We start from the raw sequence: 13761 nt of genomic DNA, 5'->3' as shown, positions 1-13761 counted from the left end.
CTCACCTGAGTGGCAGTGAAATGGAGGCCTCTGTTCATATGATATTAGGAATAATGGTCTGTACTTTGGTAATAACTCCCACCCAAGCTCCCACAAGCACCTTGCAGCCTGGCAGGGTCACCTATGAAATACCAGTGCTTTAGCCATGTGAACTGAAGCAGAAGAGAAAGATGTATTTCACTAGAGGGCTCCAAACAGGTTAACAGCTTCAAGAAGTCACTTGCTCACCACCAACAGGTAGGTTTTTAAAATTCCATAAACTACCAACAGCCTTAAAATGGAAACAGAGTTGTCTTAGGGTGCTGAGTTACCACCTAAGTGACTCAGTTCACCTTGACACCAAGTAACTTCCTGAGCTACTGCAACATGGGAAAGAAACATTTTGGCTGAGACTGGGAGGAGCAGGAAAGGAATAAAACTTCCCTTTCTGGTGTGGCAGCCAGCTGGGATTCCAGTGACGCACTGTGAGCCATGCCCTGAAATTTAAAGGTATTCAAATATGTACAGTAGCTAGGCACCTAAATGAGTAGCCTGATATTTAAAATTGCTTTGAAGTCAGAAAGAGCCTTCAAAAACAAAGCCAAAGGAACAAGTTATTTACTTAGGAGAAAGAAAAGAGAGGAGGTTTGAGGTAGATTATTAGAAGTTAGACTAGGGGCCAAGAATTTATAAATTAATAGTCTTAAACCCTGGCAAATTCTCTTTCTGGGTAGTCTGTGCAGATGTAGCTGAGAACTAGAGAACAGAAAACACAACTATGTTTCAGCATGATGGCTCCATTGAAAACCAAGTCTCTCCTAAACTTTACTGGTGCTCCTGGAAGTGTAAGTGAATAAAGGGGCTTCTATATTTACACACGACCATGTCTAATCCAACTTTCTTGCCCTGGAAACATCTTTTTACTGATTTGTTGTTCCAACACTGGTATTTAACAAATGCTCTTTCTGGCCTGTTCCTCTCCCTGTGCTGGACAATGGCAGAACTGCAGTCCATGAATACCCTCATAGACATTATTTGAAGCTATTTCATTGGAAGAATTTCAAATACAAGTCTTTGGTTTTCCAAATGTAGCACCAGAGCATAAGCTCTATTTCACAGTCCAATCATAAAATTACTCCACGTCTGCAAAGGAATTTAGAACTTGTCTCACATTTCATTGTGGGTTGGCAGAGTACTTTGGAGCTGGATTCTTCTTTTTGAGGGCTTCAGTCTAGAGTTAAAGCCTTTTTTAATAGTTCCTTTTGGAGCAATTAAACACATACTGCAGGCTTCAGAAAGAGCATAAAATTAATTGGTTTTGCTTTAGATAGCAAAAGAAATACATGGATGGCTACATCAAAATGCCAGTTTATAATTCTCTGTGTCCATCTTCTCAGCTCTCAAATACCTCACATACTCAGCTCATTATCTTTAAAAATAGTTGTGTGTGTCTCTTACTTCTGTGTGTATACACAACCTTTATTCCCCTTGATTGTGCATCTCCAAAAATAAAGACTGAAATGTCTTTTTCGCAAGTGCCATCTCTTTTTTCGAGTGACTCTAATTGGAGGCTCAGAGTTCTCAGCTGTGTACTCAATTGCTTAGTTACCCTGGATTGTTGAGATCTCAGAGATCTGTAAGGTGGGTTCTCCTTGGATCTTTGTTCACGATGCCTCTCTTTGAATGCACAGGCAGAGCAGTTCCTCCTTAGACAGAATTTCTTCTGCGGTTTTGATACCATGAGACTCCAGACTGAAAAATAGGAGAGGGAAAGTAGTTTAGGTAAGTAGTTTTTCTGTTATGTATGTGGGTTTCTTGCTATCAAAGCTCAAAAGAATCAAAGATGGGGATTTAGGTGTGCACATTTTGAAGAACCTGTGCATAGTTTCTAAAACTTATGACAGTTAAAATGTTGTAAATAGCAGAGGGATTGCTTAATGTGGAAGGAATGTGCTGAGCGAAGAACGCACATCCAAGGAAGGGAAGAATGAGATCACTTAAATGATGTAAACAGTGGCTGAGTTAGGATGAGGAAGGTTGAGATAGGAGGGAATCTATTTTGAAGAAAGGCAGGGACTGTAGTTTGAGAGATCTGAAAGCCAGGTGTAGGATTGGTGGGAGGAGGCCTCCTGTCAACCAAAATACTGAAGCAGCTGAAAAGAAATCTTGTGAAGTACAATCCAGACCTCTGTTTATCTGTTCTTATGCTTTCTTTTAGATCAGCAATCTTTTGATAAGAAAATTAACCCTTTGCTTCCTTAGAAGCAGCGTGGCCAGCAGGACCAGTGCAGTGACCGCCACTGCTGAGGCCACACCTTGAGTGCAGTGTCCAGTTCTGGGCCCCTCATGACAAGAAGGACATTGAGGTGCTGGATCATGTCCAGAGAAAGGCAACAGAGCCGGGGAAGGGGCTGGAGCACAAGTGTGACGAGGAGTGGCTGAGTGTTGACACACTGTTTGTTCACACCCTTTCTGATTGCAGGGACCCCCTGACATGGAGAAGCTCCGAGTTGCCATGTCCACTGCTGGACGCTATAATAACTCTAGGCCAGATCTCCTAAATAGGGTTTATAAATATGGTAAGAGTTTTAAATAAATATGTTTTTTTAAATATGGTAAGAATTTTATAGCACGCAAATTTTATATGGAAAGTTTTACATGCTGTCTGTCTCAAGGGAGGGGAGAATAGAAAACTGGTTCCATGTGGGATTTTCATGTACTTTCTTTTCACCTTCTCAATTCTCTGGAATTCCAGTTGAGGGAGCATGTTGTCCATTAGAGATCCCTTAAGATTTTAGTTTCACTAATGACTAAAGCAGAATGGCATTACTGTTATGAAAGAAAAATAACAGCGTCATGGGATTTTTAAAGCTGTTCTTCTATGGCTAGTTAACATGTTAACATTGTTGCAGAAAATAATTACTTCATTATGGAATTGTGCGAATGAAACAGTGAGCTTGTTTCTAAATAGGCTTAATTACTCTAGAAGTATTCTGTGCCAGTACTCTTATTCCAGAGACAGCAATTTGCATGGGGAATTATTCTGGAGTAGTGGTGGCTAAATCAATTACAGTTTCCCTCCTGTCTTGAGAGAGAGCACACATTGGCACTGTGATGCTGTACATGAGAATTTGAAAAAAGTGAATGCGCGTTACTCAAACCTCTGAATAGACAGAGAATTTGGCTAAAATTACCAGAAAAAAAAAAATTCTTGTTAGACTTTAGTGTGTGCCAACTTCACATAGTTAATAATTATTCCTGCACATATATTTTGGTTGTAATCCCATTACTCCTGTTGGCATTATACCACGGATGATTTTTAGGGTTTTTTTGTCCACCTGCAAAGTCACTAAAATAGTAGCATGTAGGAGATTATTTTTATAAATTATGTTTACATTCTGCAAAAACTACTGTACCAACATAAAAATATCACTGGCATTCTAACAAGCATCGGCTTAATCCAAACTTGCTTGCATAATTCCTGTTTTATGCACTGTCCTTAGTAGTTACATAACTATTCTGGCACATGTGAAATGTCAGAAAAATGAAAAGGTATCTTCTTTCCCCCAAGGGTTTGCAGTCTATTAGCACTGCTTTCCTGGGCTGTGCACTTCCTCTGCTCCATAAGCTGGTTCCTAGCTAAGTCAGCTTTGAACACAGTGGGGGATATAGAAGCTGTCTGTGATTTAATTGACTGTGTTTATACTATTGTTATTTTAATCACTATTTTAAAGGAATATTTTTCTCTTCTGTTGTTTTGCTCTTTAATCCATTTTGGAAACACTCGATGTAGCACCAGCGACATCACTCTTTTCAAAGCTGTGGTCTAACTAAAATGTGCTGAACCAAACAGGCAAAATCCACATTGTTCTTGTTTTTGCTCTGTGTGCAAATGACATTAAACAATATTTTGTCTAAGAGCAGCATTGTTCCATGCAGCTTGTAAAAGTTAATGAACACGATGAACCCTTTAGTAGCTCTCTTCTTTTATTTACTACCAGTCTGTACCCCATTCCTAGAACAGCTTATCTCCTCCCAGCCATACAGTCAAAGCATGCACTTCACAAAACATGGGTTTATGAGAATAACTGTTTCAGAAAGTTTTAACACTGTTTCAGGAGACGAACGCCTGTAAGAATGCTGTTCCTAGAAGTGCAATAACATTTGATAAGAAAAAGTGGTGTTTTTTGGTATGTACATTGGTCTTGATTTTTAGGATTGTCGAGGTGAGGTGACTTGTAAGAGACTTTTTTGGGGGGGATTTATTCTGTAAATAGCTTTAGAGAATTGGAGAGGATCAGAGCAAGCCTGTACTATAAGATTTGACAGTGTAGGTCAGTTGCCTTAGTGAGTGGGAAAAAAAGAGCTGTGCCAGCACAAAACCATCAATGTAGAAACAACTATAAAACCAGAAGAATTCCTTTGTCAGCCTAGCTAATGTTGTTTGTGAAGGGAATGTTATAGTCCTAGCAGAAAACGCTCTTTCTCTTGGTAAGTGCTGTGCAATTATGCCAGCAGAATTTCTGAAGTACAGTCAGGCAAAAAAGCTGGCACGAGCTTGAACAGAGAAACCCCGAGGCAGTGCCAGAACAAAACTTTGTTGTTTAAGTTATGTGTGGTAAATAGACCTCAAGTTATTGTTCTGAGACAGATGAATTTCAATCTTCAGTCATTGACATGATGATATTGCTTACTTTGTTTATCCATCCAGAGTTTTCACTTTATTATTTTGGCTTAGACAACTCACAATAGCTTTTTTCAAATTGAATAGTGAAAGACAAAATTTCTCTTACCGTTTCCAGGTGACTGATTTCTGTCACATAATATCAATTTAACATGTTACAAATAAGAACTGACAAGGATTTCTGGAAGTCTTCAGTTTCTCCAGATGTTTAAAGAAACCAACAGTCAAATTTGGGTTCATGGCAGGAAATGCCTTGGCTGGATGTTCAGTGCTTGGTGTGCCCATGTTCTGCCAGAGCAACATGGAGCTGGAGGTGTTCTGCTCCCATGGGGGAAGGCTGTAAGTCTAAAACGTTTGTGTATTGTTTGTGTACAACTCCAAAGCACGAGCTCCTGCTCTGTGCTGGGCGGTGCTGCCTTCACCTGAACTCCACCAGTAAAAATGATTTGATTTCTTGAAATCCTGTTCAGCAGTTTGATACCCTAGTAGAACTATCAGTGCTAAAACCATTCTTCTAAACAATAAACAGAAAATATAGTTCATACTGGTCTTTATAAATTGTTCCCAGGTGTCACTCCTGAATCAGACAGAAACATTTTAGAAACAAATCCGAGAATTGGTTTTCCTTTTATTTCTTTTTTTTTTTTTTTTCCCCTGTTGTTTCTGCAGCTGAAATTTCTCTTCTTGCATTTTTTCCCACTGTTCTCTGTAAGGATGCCAACTCCAGCAGGCCAACTTAACTTGTCTGAATTATTCTTAGAGGATATCTTGAGGAGTTTTTGAATTTCTGTTAGAGTAGTGTAACTGCAGAAATACTACCCTGGCAATACTTTGTGATTTATGGTTAAATGATTATTGTAGTTGATAAATCCTTTCCTATTTTGTCCTCCTCTGCTAATTTCTGCCATTCTTTTGAAGCAAAATCAAATGAACAAGAAGAGAGCATTTATTAGCATCAACATATAATTATTTGGAAAGCCAATGCAAGCTCTGTAAATCCCATAACTGAACAAGTGCTGAAATGTAACTTTACTAGTAAATAAGCCATATATTTATTATTCCCTAAAGGTAAATATCACTGTAGGAGAACCACCATTCCAGTCAGCTCATTTTTTTGTATGTTTGCACAGTCTACATATAACAAAACAGTGTTCTGCTTAGAGGATTTAATGTGTATTATGCAAGGCAATGGGTCAATTATTAACATAAAATAACTACAGTTTCTAAGTAACAATATCCTTTTCTTAATGTCACTTAATGAATTTATTCTTAATGCTTCTGGGTTTTGTTTCATTCGTTGACTGAATCCAGTATTTTACTTTATAAACAGCTTCTCAATTCAGGCATAAAACATCTCATATTAAAGCCAGTTGGTATAGTACACTTCTCCCAAAAAAGTGCTTAAAGGGTTTTTTTTAAATATTAACTTCCTTCTATCAAAATTACTCAAAAATGAAGGTTGCACAAGAACCTTGTTAAGCTAGAAAATATATTCCTTACTCCTGGACATAGATTTTGAAACAACCTCTGCTTTAGATGTGTACTGAGATCTGTCAGTGGGATCTTCTGCTTATCAAGATCTATTGATTACATGCTTGCTTTCACTCCCTTGAGGAGAGGAACTTTTGAATGTTAGGATGTGCAGACGACAAAGGCAACAGGCCATAACAACTGTAATTCCTGTTTGTTTTTTGAACCATTTGTTGCCTGTGTTTTGTCATTACATACATCACGGGCACTGTGTATAGCTAAGGGGGTGGTGGCTGCTTAAAGGAATGACATATTAAGAGACCCTTTACTGTCATTGCTCCCCAGTTTCCAATGTGTGAAAAATATATTGCTTAATTATCAAGGATTTGTGATTTGGGGCACATCTGTCAAAAAAATTAGTTTATCCTTAAAGGCTGTAACTTTGGGAAATAGTTGTCCAATTGTAGAAGGAGAATTGTTGCTGTAAGAGACAGCATTATTCTCCAGAGCTCTGATGAAATGAGCTCTATTGTGCCTTTTACTTGGGGGGAGGTTTCCTAGAGTTTGACTGAAAATATGAGACTACTTTGTATTTACTTCATGTCTTATGAGAAATATGTTTGAACTCTAACCAGCCATACAGGAAAACTTTCTGGCCAACTGAGGGAGCAAGCATTTCTGCCACAATATCTTATGAGCCTATATAAACAATCTCAAAATAATTAGGCATAAATTGATTTCTACTGTACTTAGAGTCTGACAGGACTTTTCAAATGAAGACAAATTCACCAAATGTGGATTTCTATGGTGGATTTAGTTGCACATCCCCAGTAGGTGATCAGATGTTTATATATATGTATTTTTAATTTTTTTTTTCTCTTTTGTTTCTTGCTTTTTTTCCAGGCCATAGGATGTAAAATTCCATGACCTGACTGGATTAATGAATTAAAGCTGCTTGCCATGTGGTCAGGTAAACCCTCCAGCCCTTCCTCATGCTTCAGAGTACATAGAGAGTGAAGAACAGGACTATCCCTTTCACTAACACAAAGACATTTAATCAGCTTATTTGTACATAATCTAACCATATCTTTGGTGACCTCTAGATGTCATATTCTGTTATTTTTTTTCCTTGCTGTTAGATCAGTATTTCTCTTATGAAGTCCCTTTACAGTTTTTGTGAATAGTACCAATATCATATCGAGTAGATACCAGTTGTAGGATACATCACAGCAACATGTAGAGCAGGAGTGCATAACAAAGTCCAACAAAGACAAATGTAAGGTGTTGCACCCCTGAAAAAGTAACCCAGGACTGCAGCAAAGGCTGAGATCTTTCACTGGAGTCAGTGGAAAAAAGCTTAAAGAATTGGATCCAAGCTTGTCTGTCCTGAAATTTACTTACTGTACCTGTGGATACCATGAAGATGCTTCCAGGAGTATCTGCTTTCGTGAGATCACTGTTGAGAATGTGATTATCCTCTCCATGACTGAAAAGACTAAACAGCATCTTAAAAGCAAAACCTAAAATTACTCTGTGCATAAAGTACCAAATGGTGCTTCATCAGAAACATGGATGACATTGCAGCCACGGAGGTCTCTTCCCCCAGAGTGGAGCAAGGCAGAACCAGTTTTATGACTTCAGCACCAGCACTGACTTCCTAGTAAAAGTTTTGGCATAACCCACAGTCTCTACCCTTATTTTCTTCTGTCACACCTAAATCAGATTTCATCAATTCCTATTTATCCACTAATCTTGAAGAGGGAGAAAAGGCTGTGATAGAAAGCCTTGAGCTGTGCACCTGGCCCATAGAAACATGTGCAGAAGCCACAAAAAGCATTTCCATCTGCTAGAGACTAGAATACAGATCTGTTAGACTGCTCTACTAAAAGCAGTTTGTGTATTCCCACATGGTGCATGTTGTGGGAAAATAAGTCTCATAGTGATGAGGTATGAAATAACCACACCTTATACAAAACACCTTATACAATGTTTCCCTTTTATATTTCTGTAGTCAAAAAGGCAATTAACTTAAATATGATAAAGAGAGCCTGTAATTGTGATCTGTCTGTGGCAGTGATACTGGATAGAGGCAGTTGCTGCTAGTTGCTAGAAATTGCTAGTTAACTTTGTATTTAAAATAAATTCCATTAGAATAAAACATCAAGACACAAGTTAGCTGTGTAAACTATTTTCATTGTGGCAGTCTGTAGTCAAGGCTTTTTATTTTCCCTGTGAGGAGACCAAATACATTTTCAGAAATGTTACATTCACTGTATATACATCTACCTGGCTGAGAAGAAGATGTCCTAGAAACTTATTTTTCCATGCTGGGTACTGCAGTTTTAGCCCAATGACAGCCTGTGTTAGGGAAAAATAAGTGAAAAATGCAGATAATGTTTTGAATCAAAATTGTAAAATATTAATATAGCACTTCTTTCATGATTAGAATGTAATCTTATTAAATTTCTCATGGAAATATGATTATAAGCAAAAAAAAAAAAAAAAAGCTAAAAACCCCCAAAATGAGCTAAGCAAAAATGCCAACCAAACCCTATCGATGACAAATGAGGCTAATTCAGAATTGAGAAGCAACCACCATGAAGTAAAATCCCCAGTTTTAGAGACAAGAGCAATTATTATGAAGTCCTGTTTGGAGATCTTTCTTCTCTACAGTTTGTAGCATTTAGCACCTGCCCCACAAACGTCTTCTATAAATAACCATTTTCTGTTTCAGACAAAATTTACATTGAAAACTATCTTGGTGCAGCTGCTCAGTTTTTCTACAATTCTGAATTGCCAAAAAAGGAACAGTAATTCCTTGGGGACCTCTGAGTTAAATCCCTTTTCTCTAACATGATCCCATGCAGTGGAGCTGTGATGGAAGTCCATTATTACTGCTAGCTGTTCTTCTGCTCAAACTGAGAACTGAGAAGCCTTTTGTCGATGATCCTTGCTCTTTTACAATTTCTGTGCCTTTGTAGTTCCATAATTACTGCCCCTGATGGCACAGTGCCCCAAAAATGAATACTTTGACAATCTGCTGCTCTCTTGTACTCCTTGTCACCTCCGGTGTTCCAGCGCACCACCGCCCTCATGTGAAAACTACTGTGAGAAGAGTAAGTAGATTTCTGCAATACTCTGTGGCTCTGCTGGGCATCTTCATGTTGTATTTTACATTCAAGTTTGATGTGCTGGTCATGTTTAGGGTACATTCGCTATTGTGATTACTGTAATGCATCTCTTTTATTTCATAAGGTACCGATTCCAGTGGAATTCTTTGGATTTGTTTGGGCACAGGGTTGATTTTAATACTCACTCTGTTCACCTTAATGCTCTTGTTTAAATGGAAGCACCAAAAGCAACTAAAAGAAAAACTGGAAAACACAGGTAAATAAATAAGATTCTTCATCAAATAATTTTAGATTGTTGTACATTTTAGGTAACCTTACCATGTAAAAACATTGTGTATATTCCAGATTCTGAAGACTGTCTTTGTTAGATTGTTTGGTATTCCTCAAATAGTCTCCATGAAGTTTTCATAGTTATTAGGGAATAAATATCCAAATGCTGACTTGCAAAAGCAGCAATTTCTCTTTGTTGGTTCTGGATCCTGTAAGGATTGTGTTGTATATTCATGCTTGGCTTACTTGCTGCTGTTTGAGAAAACATTTATGAACACTCAAAAGTAAAAAAATTTTAAGGATTTCAGCCTCATTGAATGCAAAAGGAATTCTTCCCAGGCAGAGCATACACATTCAATATTAGCTTTTAATTTTATAACACTTTAAATAATTTGATTTAATATTGTAGTCTGTGAGAAGCATATGTGGTATATTTTGTAAAGGTGAAAAACGTTTTTTTTTTTTTTTTTTCCATTTTACAAATACTATATTTGTGAGTTTTCAAACAATAAATAATAACTGATTAGAAAGTATGTGCTGGATTACTTCAATGCTTATTCTGAAGTAGAGGGTTGTGTTGTCATAGAACAAAAGATTATCATATGTACCTACATCTTAAAACTTTCACTGTATCTTAAAATTTTCACTGAGGTTATAACATAGTTGGACCATAATGAAATCTGGATCTTTAATAGCTCTTTGTTTAGTATGGCATGATGTATGTACTAAATTGACTTCTGTATATTTACAGACTCCTCTGTGGAGCCAAATCATATTCTCAAGGCTAATACTGAAAGCAGTGTGAATACAGAAGAAATCAGACACGCACTTCCAAGTGAAACATTAATGTATTCAGTGGAAGAATGCACTTGCATTGACTGTGGCTTGGTAAAACCTCAGACTGGCTGTGAAACTTCATTTCCATTACCAGCTACTGAAGAACGAGCTACTGTTCTAGTCACCACCAAATCTTTTGATTGTTACAACTACGTTCTGGGTGTTGGATGACTGGGAGAGAAGTGTATTTGTACTGAGTAATAATAAATGAGTTATTCCAGTATAGCTGTTAACCTTAATACTTGCAGTCAGTGGAGAAGGTAGTACATCATCCTCAGAGATCCCCCTTTGTGCTTACATTGTTATATTATTTCTAATTCTACTATTTCATTAGGCAAGTATTTCTACATTATTCTCAGGCACTCAACTAGTTATTAGAATTTTTAATTTCAGAAAGTCCTTACAAAGGACAAATTTTCTGCCTTTAGAGACTGTACCCACTTACAGCAGATATGTACAAAATGAACAAGTTTGCAAATATTTACGTCCATGTTAGACTCAGATCTTGTGCCAAAAAGTACTTGATGGTACACGAGGACTGTTCCAAGAAGCAGAAATGAAGACCTACAGTACATCGTCAGTCTCGAAGAGAGTGACTTCAACACCTGAAATAGGAATGTTCTAAAGATGCATTGTAGAGTATGGAGGCCCCTGGGTTCAGAAGGTATCACTGGGTCACCCTAAGGGAGGCTGCGGTGCTGGGAACACAGATCATAGAATCACACCATGCCCTGAGTCAGAAAGAACCCACAAGAGTCACTGAAGTCCAGCTCCTGGCCTTCACTGCAATCCCTGCAATCCCATGTATTTCCTGGTGGTCCAGGCTTTCCTTGCAGTGCCAAGTGTTTTCAGACTGAGATTTATTTCTCTTTTACTATTTTTTTTTTTTTTTTTTTTTTTTTACTTACCCTTGTTATATTTACAAGGATAGGTGCTTAGTCACGCTAGACTACTGAGTGGCCCAAAATTAGGAATATATTTCTGTCACCTTGCCTTCCAAGCATTAACGTTACATTCCTAATATTAGGCCACAACTTTATTCCTGGAAAACTGCAACAACAGACTCAACAACCACACAAGCAACCACAACAACAATCGACTTCATTTGTAGCTACGGTTCTACTTCAGGTTCCTGCATGAATGACGAATTGAAGAATTTCATTGCACGAAATCTACGATCGATCAGTTACAGCATCTTTGGGAGTCTGACACCAAGTTGCGAGATAGGGGCTCTGTGCGGTTTCGGCCACACAGGGCCAGCACCTCTCAAAGAGGCCTAGAGATTTCTGAAATTTGTTACTATCATCACTTTGCTTTTTGTTTTTATTTAACGACCCTCCCCGAGCTTTCACCCTGCGCAGCACACGCGGCAGCAGAGGACACTTTATCTCCGCATTTCTCACCCGTCCGTTCGCGGTGTCGCGCTCCTGCCCCGCAGGGGCCGCGGCAGCGCTGAGGGCGCAGGGCCGCGCTGAGGAGCCCCGGGCCGGGAAGCGCTCGGCGGCGCTCCCGGGGCCGCGTTTACCTTCCGGGGCGCCGGGCGGGTTCCGGGGCGGGCGGTGGCTGCCGGCCCGGCCGTGGCTGTGCGGGAGAGCGGCGGCTCCGGCGGACGGAGCCCCGCGGGCACCATGAGCGGTGAGTGCGGCCGGGCCCCTGCGGCCCGCGGCCGCCGGGCGCTGTGCGGGCTGGCGCGGGCGGAGCGTGCCCGGGCTTCGGGCGGCAGCGGCACTGCCCTCCTTCCCCTCCGCTGCTCCCTGGTGCCGTGCTGGGGCACGGGACGCTTGGGGCTCTTAGCACCACACCCCGTGCCTCATTCCGCCTCCCCGAGTCCCCCCGGAGCGGTGTTTTACCCCGTTCTAAATCCTAAATGCTGCCCTTGAGCTTGGCACTGCCTCACGGCACGAGTGATGCTGAGCTCGGGCATCTGTGTTGCCTCAGCCGTGCAGTATCATAGGAAATACTCCTGAGGAAATAAATGACCAAGAGAAAATAGCAGTTTGAAAAAATTACAGATGTGAACTGAGGAGCATGCAGTCGATGGGAGGGGTGAGAACCACGGCTTGTGGAAAAAGGGTCCGTGTTGCGGAGTCCGAGTGGCGGTGAGGATGTGTGTGCGTGGCTGTGGTAATTTCTGTGGTACGGGGAAGTGGTGCGGGGGGTGTGCTAAATCCTGAGGGTAAATGTGTGCCAAATCCTGGGCTTTTTGAGGTGTTTGCCAAGGAAATACTTGAAGCTTTGCATGAGGATTGTGACCCACAAAGTGCAGAGCTGGAGGAGGCAGATCCACTGGAATGGGCCAGCATGGAGAGTTATTTGTTGGGATAGAGATGAAAATTCCGATAGGCTTTTGTTGTAGATGTAAAGTATAAATGGTATTTGTTTAATATGTATTAAAACACGTTGGCAAGGATTTGTTTGGGGCTTTTTGGGAAGGGAGGTGCTTTAGTAAAAATGTTGATGTACATCTTCAGCAATGGAAGTTGCAGACAGCACTGTGCACCTGAGAATTGGATCATGTATTCATCTCCCGCCCTGATCTAGCTCATGGTGATCTTCGTTGCCAAAGACAGCAAGAAAAAAGCTGAGGAGTTAACTGGAGTAACTAAATGCTACCTCATTTATGGGGAGCAGTCATTTCTGAAAGCGAACTGAAAAATAAAACCACTTCACTTGTATTTTTCTCTGTTTTGTTCTCACCTTTACGGTAGGAAGAAAAGAGAAGATTTTTTTTGTGGAAGAGATGAGGCAAAAAAAAAAGATTGCTGTTGTGAAAAGTGCAAGTAACAGTGAAGTCTTTCAAAGCATGGGAAAAGAAAGTTTCCCAAGTGTTTCAGATCTCGACACAGTATAGGCTAAATCCTAAATCCAAAATCTGTAAGAGTCATCATTTTCATATGGAAAACCTCAGCCCTCCAATGATGAATTCAAACTGGGAGTACCCTTGTGCAAATTTATGCAATTTAGAGCCTAAATCCTGCTAGAAGACTAGTCTTTGAGAGCTCTATTTGGATTTGGTGACTCAAAAGGCAAGGTGACACCTCGTGTGGCGTAAAGCTTCATCGTGTACTTGTTATTATTATTACCTTTAATCTTTTTTTTTTTTAATGACAATGAAGAGTTACATGTTTATGAGGAAAGAAACATTTAATTACTTAAAATAGAGTAATGCCTAGAGTGACATTAACAGTAGTGGTTCGATTGCATGGTAACCACCCATGTATAGCCCCTGCCAAGAATTATAGGGTTTTTCCAACAGTTGTGGTTAGACAGCAAGATAACAAAAAACCCCCAAATGCTGAACTTGCCAAACATTACTGTTACACAATGCTGTACAGTATTTTTCTGGAATAATGTAAGTCAAACTGTTCAGAGCAGAGCAATATCTATCAC

The 13761-nt window shown here is 39.8% G+C and overlaps 2 protein-coding genes across 2 annotated transcripts in view; both read left to right on the top strand.

Moving 5' to 3' along the window:
• Positions 1 to 8966: 8966 nt before the first annotated feature.
• TNFRSF17 (TNF receptor superfamily member 17) lies at positions 8967 to 10563 on the top strand. Its single transcript, XM_066198508.1, has 3 exons — positions 8967 to 9249; positions 9389 to 9520; positions 10286 to 10563. The coding sequence occupies exons 1-3, from the start codon at positions 9135 to 9137 to the stop codon at positions 10540 to 10542; spliced, it is 504 nt and encodes a 167-aa protein (XP_066054605.1). The 5' UTR covers positions 8967 to 9134; the 3' UTR covers positions 10543 to 10563.
• A 1351-nt stretch (positions 10564 to 11914) lies between these two features.
• The window catches only part of SNX29 (sorting nexin 29), a 97538-nt gene continuing 95691 nt past the window's right edge, over positions 11915 to 13761 (top strand). Inside the window, exon 1 of the mRNA XM_066198506.1 lies at positions 11915 to 12006. Coding sequence (XP_066054603.1) covers positions 12000 to 12006 — 7 coding nt within the window. The 5' untranslated portion in view covers positions 11915 to 11999. The remainder of the gene's footprint in view (positions 12007 to 13761) is intronic.

The sequence above is a fragment of the Chamaea fasciata genome, unplaced genomic scaffold (genome assembly GCF_029207755.1).
Source record: "Chamaea fasciata isolate MVZ Bird 193981 ecotype frontalis unplaced genomic scaffold, bChaFas1.0.hap1 SCAF_16, whole genome shotgun sequence".
Lineage (NCBI taxonomy): Eukaryota > Metazoa > Chordata > Aves > Passeriformes > Sylviidae > Chamaea > Chamaea fasciata.
The sequence above is the reverse complement of the archived record's forward strand: the minus strand, read 5'-3'. Positions and strand labels throughout refer to the sequence as shown.